We start from the raw sequence: 15,285 nt of genomic DNA, 5'->3' as shown, positions 1-15,285 counted from the left end.
CAAACTGTCAGGCGCACTGACAACCAGTGCTCTACCACTCCTCCTTTGCCTGTCATCCCCATGACCCTGCCCCTTAGGCGACGCAACAGAGAAACATAAAACGATAAACACAGGTTCATTATTGTTTTATTTCTATTTTTTTGGCTGCTGGCGTGGGGTGGGGGCAATGCTCAAGGAGCCGCTGCTGCAGGTAGGGACTATGCTGGTTTCTGTTGCAGACTCCAGTACGTAATTATTTTTTTTTATAACTCTTTTTATTGAATTTATGCAGACAACATGAGCACAGTTGCATCAATCCGTAACAGACAGCACAACAGTACACATTATACAATATAGGAAGGATGAGAGGAGGAAGTTATGGTGAAGGGTGACCATCGCCTTCAGGCTCGTCCGGTGGGGCACATATGTAACCACGGTATGTGCTCCATGGTGACCAAATCTTGGTCCACTTTCGGGGGCAACCTCTTGCTGCGTAAACTGTCTTCTCTCTAAGCATACACCAGTCAAGGTCAGTTTCCCAATCTGTGACCTTTGGAGCTTGCGTGGCTCCCCAGAGTTGAGCAATATTTCTTTTGGCTATCATGCAGCCCAGTGTGATCCATTGTATCGCGTGTGAGCCCAGGTCGGTAGGTTCCCATATATTGAGGAGGCATCTAGGCGCTTCTGGGTGTATATTAAGTTCGAGTACCTGGCTCATGATGGTGTGGATGTCTCGCCAGTAGGCCTGTATAAGATCGCAGTGCCAGATGATATGGGTAAATGTGCCTGACTGTGTGCATCCCCCTTCTGCAATAATCGTCCATTGAGCTACCCATGTGTACCAATTGGGGCCCCGTGACGTAGACTCGGTGTAAGATTTTCAGCTGGACAAGTCGGAGACTCACCGAGATGGCGACAATTTTAGGGGAGGATAGAGCGGACTGCCAAGCCTCATCGTCCAACTCTATTCCGTCCCTAGTCCATTGTTCTCGCAAGAGCGTCAGTGGGGCCAGTACGTAATTTAAAAAATGTACGTGGTCATTAATGGCACAGGTTTTGAAGGATGGTGGTATACAGAGTAGTCAAACTTAGATTCTGCAGAAGGTGGGGAAAGATGACACATGATAATATAGAAATGGATTCGAAGAGCTATATTCCATAGTTTCAGAGTATAAAAAGTTGAGCTGGGTAGCAAGAGTGCATTCACCCTGTATGTGTTGGGGTGGGCTTTACTAAGCTTTGCTCTTCTCTCACTGTTAGCGTGACTATATTTCAGTATTTTAGACACTCTTGCAAGCTTTTTGTTAATGGATGTGCGCTCTTTGGCCAGACGATATTGCTGTCTGGAAAAAATGCTTGAAATTATCCATCCTTAAATACCCTTGACTCTCAAACATTTGGTGAAAAATATACGTTTGTGTAGCAGGACCTAGAACCTAAATGAAATAGCCATTTGAGTTCACATGAAGGCCTTGTTGGCAGATGTGCCTTTGTGTATTTTGGATGTTAGGTTACTGCCGCTGGAAAACATCAGGAAGGTGCTACTAAGAGAGAAAAACATTATTTCAAGATCCATAATATTGGCAGAGACTTTACAGCACTGTTCCAAAACCTTTACTCCGCAAGTCTTTTTGTAGGATAAACAAAATACCTTCCTCACTCTTCAAATACAGTCCTGCAAAACCTTCTTCGCTCATTGCCTGCCTGAAACATGTGATCCTCGCACTATTTATAAGGAAAGCCTGCACTGATTGAAACAGCTGGGATCCAGAGCAAATGCCGTTTTGTTTGTCTTGTTCAAATTAGTCTGTTGTATTTTTTAACAGTGAATCTTCAGTGCGGTATATCTTGATTTTCTTCGCCTTTTAGGTTACGTGAAAAGCATCATCATCAGGGTCTGTTTTTTGCTTTCCTCCACCTGGAGGGAGACCAACTGTTTTTTTACAGCAGTTGTGATTAGAAAAAGTGAGGGTGTGATTGGCGCATGATTAAGATTACCTCCATCTCTCAATATAGTTTTTAATTTCTTGAGGGTGGGGTAAGAATAAAAGAATAGGCGGTGCTAGGTAGAAGAGTTGCTGTTCCATAGCACCTAGTGAAGGTCGTGACTGGTGGACATGGCATATAGTCTTTTAAGGCACATTTGCACTTTAAATCATAGTAGACAGGACCTGAAATGTCTTTTATTGTCTTAAAGTTATAATAATAGTAACATTAAGTACAATAATTCAGGTATTTGAATTTATTTATTTTACGTTTTTTAGAGGGAGGATGCCTGACAGATAGAAGCCTACACTATCCTGTTTACACAGTTCCTGTTTACACACTGGAACTGTCACTTCACCACATCTATTCCCTTATACCATTTTTCAAACTCATTAAATAAACCGTAGCCACTCGTGCCATTTAATTGAATATATACATGTGTATAGGGGAGATAGGGTTTGCATATACCTTCTGTGCAGTTTTAAAATTGTTTGTGGAAAACATTGTTATGTACATATTTCAGTTGTATGCTTTAACAGTTGCACATTGAATCGCAAGCCCAGGCTAGATCATTGATATGAGTGAAAAATGTGAGAGTAGCTGGGTCTCTTGATTCTAGAGAATTGGGTGGATGAGTGGGTGTGTCACTGGGAGAGCCCCGAACTCTGTTTTCACCAGTTGGAGAATCTCCCTCCTATGCTTCTTTTTGTAAGCACACCCTGAACAATGGCTTAGTTTTTTAGGTCGAGGATAGGCATCGCATGCGCACTCTCTTTGAGACATGCTGTATTCACTCTGTGGGCTTACAGTCCGCCCATTGCCTTTTTATTCGTCCCTTCGATTGCTGTTCAAAAAAGCTTGCTTGCTAGTGGTTAATCATTCCTCTTTGTCCCTCCTTTTTGTGTTTGGTTTCCTCCCACAGTTCACCGCCCAGTTATTGTAAACATTATGCTTTTGTGTGTGTGCTCATTTGGGGGACTATATTTTTCTTTGATTCCTGATTTTGGCACTGTTTGCCCGTCTTCGGTGGTTCAGTTTCGGCACCCGTCACTCCCCACCCCGTTCAAATATTGAGATGAAATTTCAGAAGCTGTTTTCAAGGGCGTCTTTCATTCTCTCTGACTTCACAATGCGAGGATTTCCTCCAACCCCTCATGCTTCAATGCTTGTTGCTTTAGCGAGCCTTCGTCACCTAACCTTCAGCGGCCCAACCTTGCAGCACAGTTAATGGCAAGGCTTTGGCAACTCCAGTTGCATTTTCTCTGACGCTTGTTTATATAATGTGAACTCGAGTGACCCGAAGCAGTTGGAGCACTTTACATGGGCACTAGTTACATTACACAAAGCCAGGTTCTTTTTTGGTGGCATTTTTATAGAGCACAAACTTGACTGACCCAAAGGTATTGAAGCACTTTACAAAAGTGTCAGTTACATTACACATAGTCAGGTTACATTTCTTTTTTTAAGTGCGCAGAGATTAAGTGATGCCGACGCGCCCCTGTTAATTCATTATTTCCCCCCTACCTGATAACTGGAAGCAGCATTTATGCCTCTCACATTGCTGCATGCCCACCCCGCTTCCTCTTCCTGTCATCTTCCTCCTCTCACAGCTCTAATAACATAGCACATTCACAGCAGCTCCCCGGGGACTGTGAGCCATTTTTTATTATATAATGTGAACTCGAGCAACTCAAAGGTGGTGGAGTGCTTTACATGAGCACTAGTTACATTGCACAAGGTCAGCTTAATTTTTTGGGGCATTTTTTTAGAGGACAAAATTGACTGACCCGCAGGTATTGGAGCGCTTTACAAAAGTGCTAGTTACATTACACAAGGTCGGGTTCATTTTTTTGTTTTAGGTGCACGGAGATTAAGCTGTGCCAAAGCCGTCCCTGTTTATTCATTATTTCCCCTCTACCTGACAAATGGGAGCATTGTGTTATTGTTGCTATGGTCAGGACTCCTATACCTAATGGACTGCGACAGAGGGCAGGGCCGGGGGCTTGCTGGTAAATGGATGGAGCGAGCCGTGTTTTGAATGGAAAATTCTGGAGAAGTGCACCTGGTAAATAGAGGCCTGGGAAAAGGGGGATGTGACGTCACCGCCATTGGAAAGTACTTCACTGCTTTCTTTCATAGGCTTTTCAATATTTTAGTGATGTAGTCACACACAGAATGGTATAGTGCTGTTGACTAACATCGAAGCATTTATCATTCTGTCTGTCCGTTAAAAATCCTTGGAATGTGTCCATAAATGTTTCCTGAGGCAAGCATATATTCCTGAATCAGATGGCATGACTAACTGTGTAGTAACTGTATAGCGCTTCAATCCTTGGGAGCACAGCACCCAGGATAATGTGCTGCATAGCTAAACACTTGTAAGGTCCCAAAGGCGAGACCTATTGGGTATTCCAATGCTTGTTTTATAAAGCCATGCAAAGGCTCAGGATTGAGTACTCCCCACAAACAGGAGTTCATGAAGAGGTGCCCTCTAGATTCTGTATCTGTGTTTAAGCTGTGCTTCCTGAGACTAAAAGAAAACCTAAGATGTGGGTCATCTAGTAGAGATTACATTAGCAACTTTTTATTCTTTTCCCTCTTTTCTTTTTTTCTGCAGACACAATGAGGCGTGTTGTACGTCAAAGCAAATTTCGGCACGTATTTGGACAAGCGGTGAAGAATGACCAGTGTTACGATGATATCCGAGTCTCCCGAGTGACCTGGGACAGTTCTTTTTGTGCGGTCAATCCCAAATTTGTTGCGATTATCATTGAAGCTAGTGGTGGAGGAGCATTCCTCGTACTCCCTTTACACAAGGTAGGTTCAGGGCGTCCTTCTCCATTTTCAATCTTTAACTTTCTCTTTATAAAAATCAGGGGAGGCAGAAGTGAACCCAGCTTTGAGATATATATATATATATATATGTGTATATATATATATATATATATATATATATATATATGTGTATATATATATATATGTATGTATGCTCCCAATACAAATGTTTAACAGCTCTGATTTCGCACTGAATCAGAAATTTTCACATCTGTTGCATCTTTTAAGAATAGTTGATCAAAGTGTTGAACTTTAATTTAGGTGCATTTGCGTACATGTTGAGCTTACATAAGGTTTAATATCGCATAAAATTTTTGCAATAATCGTTCCTCCATCTAAACGTACTGTGGCTTGCTGTGATTGGCTTTGACTGGTTCATTATATCTTATGTTATAACTGCATTAGAATCCTTTACGTTTGACCTACCTTTGGATGAATACATATATTCAGACCACTGATCATATGCACTTTGACAAATCAAGAGGCAAACCATGCTTCCTTGTAAATAGTTGGAAATGCCTTCAGATTTCAAGATATGGTCATGTACATATTCATTTAAATGAAATGCAGATGCTGTTTATTAAGAATTTAGAGCCATAGGGTTTTAATTTATATAGCCTATAATGTGTCAATAGGTGAAAGCCCTTAGATCTCATTCTGTACAACAGTGAGTGTGAAAGTCTCTGATGGGTATTGTACACTTTCAATCCATTAGTAGTAACATTGCCTACATTCCCAATACCAGACTGTTTTTGATAATGTCCTCCCACCTTGTGCAGAGCTCTATTACTGTACAGCTATGTCAGTGTACTGCAATTTCCTACATACACACATAAATTCATTTCAGAACCTTTGTCTCTCTATATATTGTGGTCATATTAACAGTGAAATCTTGTTTCGTTGAGTAGTAGGCTATCTACTCCACACACTGACAGCCAAGCCCATGCAATATCAGAAGCTACCACCATCTCCTAGATTGTTCCCGCATCAGTTTGCGCTTTATAAATGAAATGAATACAACACAATAACATCACCGAGTCCTCATTGGTGCTTCATGTGTCATGCTTTAGAGACCTTTGAAATCTTGGTGTTTGCAGACAAGGGCTATTAAAGATTTTCAGAAGAGGTTAAATCTTCATTTTTTTAGCACTGTTGATAGTTTTGTCTGAGTAAGACTTTTTTTAACGTATTCACACCTGTGTAAAAAGGCAGGTATACTGAGGTATTCTTAAGTTAAGACCCTCAATATTTCCGAAGTTAAAAGTCAATAGATGACTTTTAAGTGTATTCTACTTCATATTTCAGGAGAGGAAGATTGTAGTGCCCTACTCTGTGCATTCACTGCCACATATGCAGGCCACTTGTTAACTATACTGCAGGAGAATAAGGCTGCAGTTTTTACCTGTGCATTTACCGCTGCCCGCAGCAGCTCACTTGCCAGCCATGTTGCTGATGGGAAAGACTGCAGTCTTCTACCTGTGAACTCTGTGCTGCCCACAAAAGTCACAATTGACTTGGCAGGGATGGATGAGAGGAAGACTATTGCAGCTGTGATGATTGACTAGTTAGCAGTGCTCAAGCCATGTAAGACTGCAGTCTTCTTACCTGTGCCATCTCTGCTGCCCACTGCAGACATGATTAACTTGTCAGCGTTGCTGCAGAAAAGTGATACTGCAGTCTTTGGTCTGTGCATTCTCCCCTGCTCACTGCAGCCGTGATTAACTTGTCAGCGGTGCTGCAGAAAAGTAATACTGCAGTCTTAGATCTGTGCATTCTCCACTGCTCACTGCAGCCGTGATTGGCTTGTCAGCGGTGCTGCAGAAAAGTAATACTGCAGTCTTAGATCTGTGCATTCTCCACTGCTCACTGCAGCCGTGATTGACTTGTCAGCGGTGCTGCAGAAAAGTGATACTGCAGTCTTCGATCTGTGCATTCTCCCCTGCTCACTGCAGCCGTGATTAACTTGTCAGCGGTGCTGCAGAAAAGTAATACTGCAGTCTTAGATCTGTGCATTCTCCACTGCTCACTGCAGCCGTGATTGGCTTGTCAGCGGTGCTACAGAAAAGTAATACTGCAGTCTTAGATCTGTGCATTCTCCACTGCTCACTGCAGTCGTGATTGACTTTTCAGCGTTGCTGCAGAAAAGTGATACTGCAGTCTTCGATCTGTGCATTCTCTATTGCTCACTGCAGCCGTCATTGACTTGTCAGCGTTGCTGCAGAAAAGTGATACTGCAGTCTTCGATCTGTGCATTCTCTATTGCTCACTGCAGCCGTGATTGACTTGTCAGCGGTGCTGCAGAAAAGTGATACTGCAGTCTTAGATCTGTGCATTCACCACTGCTCACTGCAGTCGTGATTGGATTGTCAGCGATGCTGCAGAAAAGTAATACTGCAGTCTTAGATCTGTGCATTCTCCACTGCTCACTGCAGTCGTGATTGACTTGTCAGCGTTGCTGCAGAAAAGTGATACTGCAGTCTTCGATCTGTGCAATCTCCACTGCTCACTGCAGCCGTGATTGACTTGTCAGCGTTGCTGCAGAAAAGTGATACTGCAGTCTTAGATCTGTGCATTCTCCACTGCTCACTGCAGCCGTGATTGGATTGTCCGCGATGCTGCAGAAAAGTGATACTGCAGTCTTAGATCTGTGCAATCTCCACTGCTCACTGCAGCCGTGATTGACTTGTCAGCTGTGCTGCAGAAAAGTGATACTGCAGTCTTGGATCTGTGCATTCTCCACTGCTCACTGCAGTCGTGATTGGATTGTCCGCGATGCTGCAGAGCATTACAGATTCCCTAATGCTTGTATTTTTTTTTAGATGCAGCAAAGTTCACCAAAGACGACAACATATGTATTTGTGTTTGCACCAGTTCTCAGAGGGCTCAAAGCTGGGGGGGGAAAGCCCTCATCAAATATTTAGTATTTTCTAAAGATCCTTTTCAACTGTCATATTAAATTGGGTCGATTTTCCTGCGGTGAGATCTGAAGTAACAGCATCCTTTGTAGTCGTTTTACTGGAAGTGTCTCTCTGCTGAGCATCTTTGTCACAGGAGCACAGCGGGTGTACCCTCTAGCGTGCTTCCTGCGCCTCTTCCAGTTCACGTGCACTCATGCTACATTTAGCTTCGTTTTACAATAATGATTCAAAAACCTTTCCTTAGGATGAAGTGACTGCTGACTTATTTTCAAAACCAGTCATCAGGAAACGTATATTGCAAACAGCTGGAAAACAGCTGGACTTGGCAAATGACCAGATTTGCAGTACTGGGCTGTCTCTCTTGGGCCTACGTTGTATTGGCTTTTTGTGTGGGAGATGGTGGACTTTTCATAAAAACATTGATGATGCCGGTATTGGATTAGAGCAGGATTGGACACTCTTTTCTAGATTCAAGCTGAAGTCAGCCGAAATGTTCGATTATTCACATTTGTCACGCATAACACCCACTTACAGGAGCCCCATCAAACCATCCAGTGGGATTCAGCAGGAGCTTTAGCTGTGTCATTAATTAGAATTTCCATGCTGGTGGGGCTTCCGTATTTGTCTTGTGATAACCGGTAACACTTCTCTGCCGTGATATCATTGCTGTGAATTACACTTGTCTGCTGCAGAGCTCTTGCTTCATGGTCCAAGCAATTCTTAATAGAACAGACGCTATCTAAGCACGGCCTGTCTATCTTGTATCTGCTGTGGCGAGATTGAATGTTGATCTTTATTATATTTATTTATCTGTATTTTGTTCTGTATTTCGTTCTGTATTTCTTCTAGTTTACCCTTCTGCGAGTCATCCTGTGCTTAATTGTTATACTCTACAAAAACTGGGAAATGATGTGATGTAGGAAGTGCGATGATGCACAAGACAAAAGCTACATTTTATTGACTATACACTTTTTCATAACAACGCCATAGGTGTTTTATGTTTGTGAGGGGGGTCATTTACAGGGACCAGTGTTTCGGAGGCCTTCTTTCCTTGTTCCATTCAGTGTGCTTTAAGCCTTGATTGAAGATCGAGAAGGAGGGTGTGACCATGATGTGAGCTGGAAGGCAGATCCCTTGAAGGGGTCACCGACCAGCAAAGCTTGCTCTTGGCCAATTGGGTGGGAGTGTCTGATTTTCTCTCCCCCAAATGAATCTGTATGAAATAAATTTGCATATGTAGGACTGAATTTGTAATGGTTCTTATTTGCATGTGAGCATTGGCTAATTGGCATCACAGATTGGTATTTGTGAAATTCGACCTGGCTATAGTCGCAGTACATTATGTCTCCCCATTCACTTTGTGGATAATTTAAAAGGCTTGATGGCCAATTTCTGCGTCATGTCGATTGTTTTACTTGGAGCATTTTTGTTGTTTACATTTGTAAAATCTTTGGTATTTTGGACATTAACTATCGTTAGACTTCCTTGTTAAGGTGATTTTTTTTTAAATCCAAGCACTACTGTTTTCTTTTTATGCTAACATATTTTCCATCTGTTTATTTTGAGAGACAGTGGGAAACAGATGCTAGGTAGCATTGGTGCTTCATTCCGTAGCTGGATTCTTTGTAAGTTACCCATTAGTTGTTGTTAAACCCAACAGTGAGGATTTCAGATCAACAATTGTTATTCGTGGACAATCTTCTCTGTTGAACATATGCCTGCCAAATGGAGGTGTAGCTAAAGTGAATTAAATCAGTAACAAAAGAATCGGGAATGTTGTTTTAGAAGTTGAAATAGTTATAGATCTTTCAAACATCCGAAGTAAGACTTGATTATCTACAGTTAACAGTTTCACCTTTATTTCGGTTCTTTAAACCATACAAGCATATGAAAACATAATGAACGTACAATTAATAACAATGTCAAAAAGATTTTAGTTTGAAAAAATAGTTAAGATCAATAAACAATTAGAAAATTTAGTCAAAATAGATAAAATCAAGATGTCCCCAGACACAGTCCATCTATGCTTTGAGCAGGTAGATGGCCAAAAAGGGCTTTATTTATCAAATAAAAACAGCAGCTAACATATTTCCATTAAAAATATGGGGCTGCATCTATCAAAACACGTGGACCCTGCGGTCGTCGTGGGACACAAGTAAGATAACTGATCTAATGTAAAAGCAAGTATTGTCTTCTCCTCTCATAAAAAAAGACTTAATTATCTGTTTTGATGGGAGGAGGAGACAAATTTCAATCTTGGTGCATGTTCTGGTTTGTACAGGGATCCGAATTCCGAGATTTGCCTCTAAATACCAAATCTAGCAATTTTGCCCTCCTAAATTTGATATATTGTCATTTTGAATATTTTCCAACATGTGGAAAGTCAGCCTAACAAAATCACCCTGCTGAAACTACATGTTAGAGAAATGCCAAAAGGACTAAATGCCTTTTCCGTGAAAATAGTTTGTTTTTGTTAAAAAGACATAGGTCATCAAGCGAAAGGTAAGAGGGCAGGGTGTATAGCAGACGGGAAAACGTAGATTAGGGTAAAAGGGAATAGTACAAGTATAATTCATAAAAGGAGAGAAGCACGAGTGGAAGACACATTGGTATTAAAGAAATGGGAGGTAAAATAATAGAAGGGAGAAGTATGTTAACAAGGAAAGTAAATCAGGTTGAGTAAAACAGAAATGTGTTTGTAGTAAAAGTAACTGGCATTGGCAAGGGCAATAGGTCTCGCCTATGCGAGCGCTATTGGCTTTGGCAGTGTGTCTTAGCCATGTTGTACAACACTGTGGCTGCTGTTCAGCATGGCTAAAAGTTAGTGGAATGGGGTTGGGTGGAGAGGGGCAGATTGGCGGTAGAGTGCAGTGGGGTAGATTGGGTAAGAGTGGAGTGGGGTAGATTGGACTAGAATGCAGTACATTGGAGTTGCGCGGGGTAGAGGGGAGTGGGGTAGATTGGGATTTAGTGGGTGGGGTAGATTGGGTTAGAGTGAGTAGGCTAGATTGGGGTAGAGTAAGTGGGGTAGATTGGAGTCGGATAGATTGGAGTGGAGTGAGGTACATTGGAGTGGTTTGGGGTAGATTGGAGTGAAGTGGGGTCAGGTAGATTAGGATGGATTGGGTTGATTGGATTGGAGTGTGGTGGAGGGGGGTGGATTGGGGTAGATTGGAGTGGGGTTTATTGGCTTGGATTGGGATAAGATAAGATAGATTCGAGTGGGGTGGGGTGGATTGGATTGGAGTGGGGTGGATTGATTTGGACTGGGGTAGATTGTGGTAGATTGAAGTGGAGTGGGGTGGGGTAGATTGGAGTAGATTGGAGTGGAGTGGGGTAAATTGGAATCGAGTAGGCTGCGGAAGAGTGGAGTATGGTAGATTGGGGTAGACTGAAGTGGGGTATATTGCGATAGACTGGAGTGGGGTAGATTGGGGGGTAGTGGGCAGGGGCCCCTCACTGGACCCCTGCCTAAAGAAGGTGGCCAAGTGGATGGATAGCTCCAGTCTGAAATTATATGACAAGACGAAGCTAATGATCCTAGGCAACAACCTTTACTCATTCTGGGATCTGGACTAGCCAACCTGCCTGGGGATCTCCCCCTCTCCAAAATCCGCCATAAAGAGCCTAGGAATGTTGCTGGATAAATCTTTCAAATTCGACTCCTAGAAGTAAAGCTTGCAGCCACCAGCTAAGCTTTGCTGAGAATGCTTCGGAAAATTCTCCCTCTTCTTCCTTCTACATCTGAGAGGTTGGTAGTCCAGGCACTCATTTTTGCTCGCCTGGATTACTGTAATTCACTTTACCTGGGAGCTCCAAGGCCACAATAAGGAAATTGCAGATTGTACAGAATTTGGTGGCTCGAATACTGAACAATATCCCCAGACAGCAATCTGCCTGACAAGCCTTGCACTATCTTCATTGGCTCCCTGTGACAGAGAGTCACATTCAAATCGCTTTGCATTGCCCACAGGGCACTTCTTGGTAAAGGTCCTCAGATTTCTCATTCCCTGGTATTTCCATACACTCCCGGAAGATCTCTGCGCTCCTTGAATGCCTTTTTGGCCAAGATTCCCATCATCAAAAGGGTAAATGATGGAAGACGATTCTTCACCTTCAAGTAAATTGGAGTCGAGTGGGGTAGGTTGGAGTAGATTGGATTAGGGTAGGTTGGAGTAGATTGGAGTGGGGTAGATTGGAGTGAGTTAGATTGGGGTGGGGTTGATTGGGGTAGAGTGGAGTGGGTTAGAGTTGAGTGGACTAAATTGGATTGGGGTAGAGTAGATTGGATTAGAGGGAAGTGGTGTCGATCGAAGTAGAGTGGTGTAAATTGAAGTGGAGTGGGGTAGATTGGAGTGGAGTGGAGTGGGGTCTATTGGGGTAGAGTGCAGGGGCATGGGGTGAAGGGGCATAGAATGGAGTGGCATGTCGTGCAGAGGAGTGACGTGCAGTGTTTTAGAATGGAGTGGCATGTCGTAGACTGAAGTGTAATGTCGTAGAATGGAGTTAAATGGTGTAGAGTGGACTGGCATGGAGTGAAGTAGAGTGGGGTTGCATAGTGTGGAGTATGCATGGTGTGGTAGCGCACTGCTAGTGCAGACAACACATTTTCAATTGAAATGACCATTGCATATGCTTACAGTTTTGCTGCACACAAACGATAATGTGTGGAAATGTCATCACCTGATTGTGTGGAATCTTCAGAATTACAAAAAAATGTATGTAATCTGTACTTTCCTAATTCTGATATATTCTGAAATATCAGCACAGTTCATTTTTTTTGTGTTCTAGAAATAAGCCTTTAGTTTCACAGCAAGATTGTCATAAATTCTCTCACTTTGATGTCAGTGAAAGAAAAGTAAACACCAAGTTCCCTTGGAAGCCCGCACCAGAGATTTGACTTCTGTCTTTGAATGCACAGCTTAATGTGGCAAGAAAAAAGAACAAAATGTAATGGCCTGTTTACAGAAAGCAAGCACTATGGAAAAATACAGTAAACAAGAAATCCTTCACAGGACAGACAAACTCAAGCTTGACATCCAAAAGCAAATAAAGCCAGGAAATAGAAAGCAGGCAAATTTGAGTTACAAATCCAATGGTCAGCGCACGGTGGAATGCATTCCCAGGGAAACTTTCAGAATTCCCACAAAAGGTTGTTAGCCAAAAAGACAGCTGCGCTTGCTGGTAGACTTCGACCTAAAAAGGAGTAAAACAAGAGAGGATACAAAATGCATGGGTAGTAAAGAAAGGTAGGTGTGGAAGTCAAGGGGGGAGCCTCTTTAATAACGGGGGTGGTTAAACTCACTCTAAAAAATAAAATAACATTAAGAACAAATAATTCTTCAAAATGGTTTGCAACTGATTCGTTTTGTCAAACTGGAGACAACCGTTAATGAAAACATTCTCAGAACCATTTTAAGTACATATCTTGTCAGGAACACATACAACCCCTAACTTTAGACAGGCAGAACCTGCTGAAATTTACTGCAGGAAAAACTTGTGGTTAATTCTAATGTGGAATTTGGTGTGGAACACAAATTCTGCATGTAATTCCTCATTTTCCATGTCCCTTCATTGTCCACCCTTTCACAGCCCCACCCTAATCGGACGTTTTTATGCAGATATCTGTATTCATTTTAACTCTGTTTTCCTTGCTCCCTTTTCCACTAAGACCTGAGCTTCTATTCTTCGCTCTCAATTGTATAGTTGTCTTTGTAATAAAAGCTTGCTTCCAGTTCAGGGCTCTACTCTAAGATATCAGCATGACCTCCTCTGAAGTCATTCCCTAGCTATTTATGCAACGTTGCTGTGTTTGTTTATCCAATTTTAAATGGTTCACTTTTTCGACTTCAAGCTGATAGTTAAGCAGTAACTAAGTGCTACAGTTATTAGAATTGGTAAATAGGTTTTTAGCCTTGACTGTGCAGTACAAATCTAGTGACACTCTGGCTACCCCATGCTTAGGTGCAGCTTTCAAAAACTAATTTGGTTTTCCCATGTTCATTTTCAGTTTCTTCGCCTGCCTCGTATTTTAAAAAAAGTCATAAATAAAACACAAATTCCTGTATACAAATAAACAGAGGGGTCTTGAGTGGCACTCTTCGTCCCTTGGTCTGTTCAGCTGTCATTCACGTTTTGCTTCAGCCAACTACAGTCATATAGCATGGAGCAGGGTGTCAGCCTACTTAAGGTATTCCCCCGTATGAGAATCGATACTAAAAGTACTATGACAAACATTCGTTCAAGGGAGGTGGTGACTGATGTGTCTCGGTGGCTAAAGGTTGCTGTTTGTGGCAGCTGCAACAGTGTGTAATATTCCTTGTTTATAGTATTTTGTCAAAGGAAAGTGAACCAGTTCGGAATAGAGCACCAGGCTTATGGAACTCGTGAGGAAGCCTGATTAATTCTGGGTTGATTTATGAATTGGGAGTTTTGCCCTGACTTGTTATTTTCTGATGATTCCCTACTTCGCCGAGTAAGAGGCCTATATTCTGTACTGAACCTTGGTCCTGGCCCACTGCAATTCTTGCTAGAGTAGCCCTGTGGTCTCCACACAGCTCTGCAAATATGCTTTTGGTTTATCCTAAACGTGAAAACATAAAGTGTGGGATTCCCAGAGTCGAGCGATAAAGCATGACAATACTGAATAAGCTCACGGTATGAATGCAAATTAAAATGTTTTTAATTTCAGGAGCTATTGCGAAAGGAAATCCCTTGTGCTTATTTTGAAAGAGTTAGCGGGACAAGCTTGGGACCTGTAAAGTTTCCTAGACTGAGTGGAAGTGTCAGCAACGAGACATGCTCATTGTCCCACTCCTTGCCGGTGGTGGCGCTTAACTGTAAAAGATGACCTGGTCTGATATCGGGGTGATGCCTCATCATGCCGCAGGGCTTGAAAGAGGCACTCGTTTGAAAAGTACTACTCCTCTTTGGGTCGGTTGTAGATGACCTGTTGTCTGCATTACAGTATGCATAGTAGAATCTGAGTCTACCTCTTGCTCGTGGTTGGGTGGCTGTGTTGGGTTTCTCAGTTCAATGCCAATAGCTCTAACTTTAACAATGCCAAGACCGTTGCATTGTAAATGCTTGTTCAGTTCTGTTCCAGCACTCCGTAAGTTTATCACTTTCCTCTCTCTCTTCTATCCACCCTCTGCTCATCCATTGGTCCCCTGCCCCTCACCATCCACTGCTTAATTTATTTTTGTTTTTAAATATTTATTCAGTCCAGTGTTCCTTGAGCAAAGCCCTCTGTCCAGTTGCTCGCTTCTCCATCTGTAGTTTCTCACCTGTATTCCATTACCCTTTTTTATATGTTTAAAAAACACAAGTACTTAGCTGTGACTGTGTGTTTTATGTATATTAAAGATCTCTTGAGTGTCCTTACCCTGTGATTAGAAATCACATCTACTTATGAGCATTACTAGAGGCCTCAGATAGGAAGATGGGTATGAACCCTGTGGCACCCCACATATTGGGTTTCTTGTTGATTTCCTATGCCATGCCACTTTAGTGCCTTCTGTCTGATTTGTATCTGTTGTGCTCGATGTAGCAGGATGTAAGTGGTCCA

At 42.3% G+C, this 15,285-nt stretch overlaps 1 protein-coding gene across 2 annotated transcripts in view; it reads left to right on the top strand.

The window, feature by feature from the left end:
- The window catches only part of CORO1C (coronin 1C), a 603,513-nt gene that overhangs the window by 341,087 nt on the left and 247,141 nt on the right, over positions 1-15,285 (top strand). For both annotated transcript variants that reach the window (XM_085634726.1, XM_085634725.1), the window contains exon 2: positions 4,583-4,782. In XM_085634726.1, the coding sequence (XP_085490852.1) occupies positions 4,588-4,782 (195 nt within the window). In that variant the 5' untranslated portion in view covers positions 4,583-4,587. The remainder of the gene's footprint in view (positions 1-4,582; positions 4,783-15,285) is intronic.

Source organism: Triturus cristatus, chromosome 11 (assembly GCF_964204655.1).
Source record: "Triturus cristatus chromosome 11, aTriCri1.1, whole genome shotgun sequence".
Taxonomy (NCBI): Eukaryota; Metazoa; Chordata; class Amphibia; order Caudata; family Salamandridae; genus Triturus; species Triturus cristatus.
Note: the sequence above shows the minus strand (reverse complement) of the source record. Positions and strands in the feature narration are given on the sequence as shown.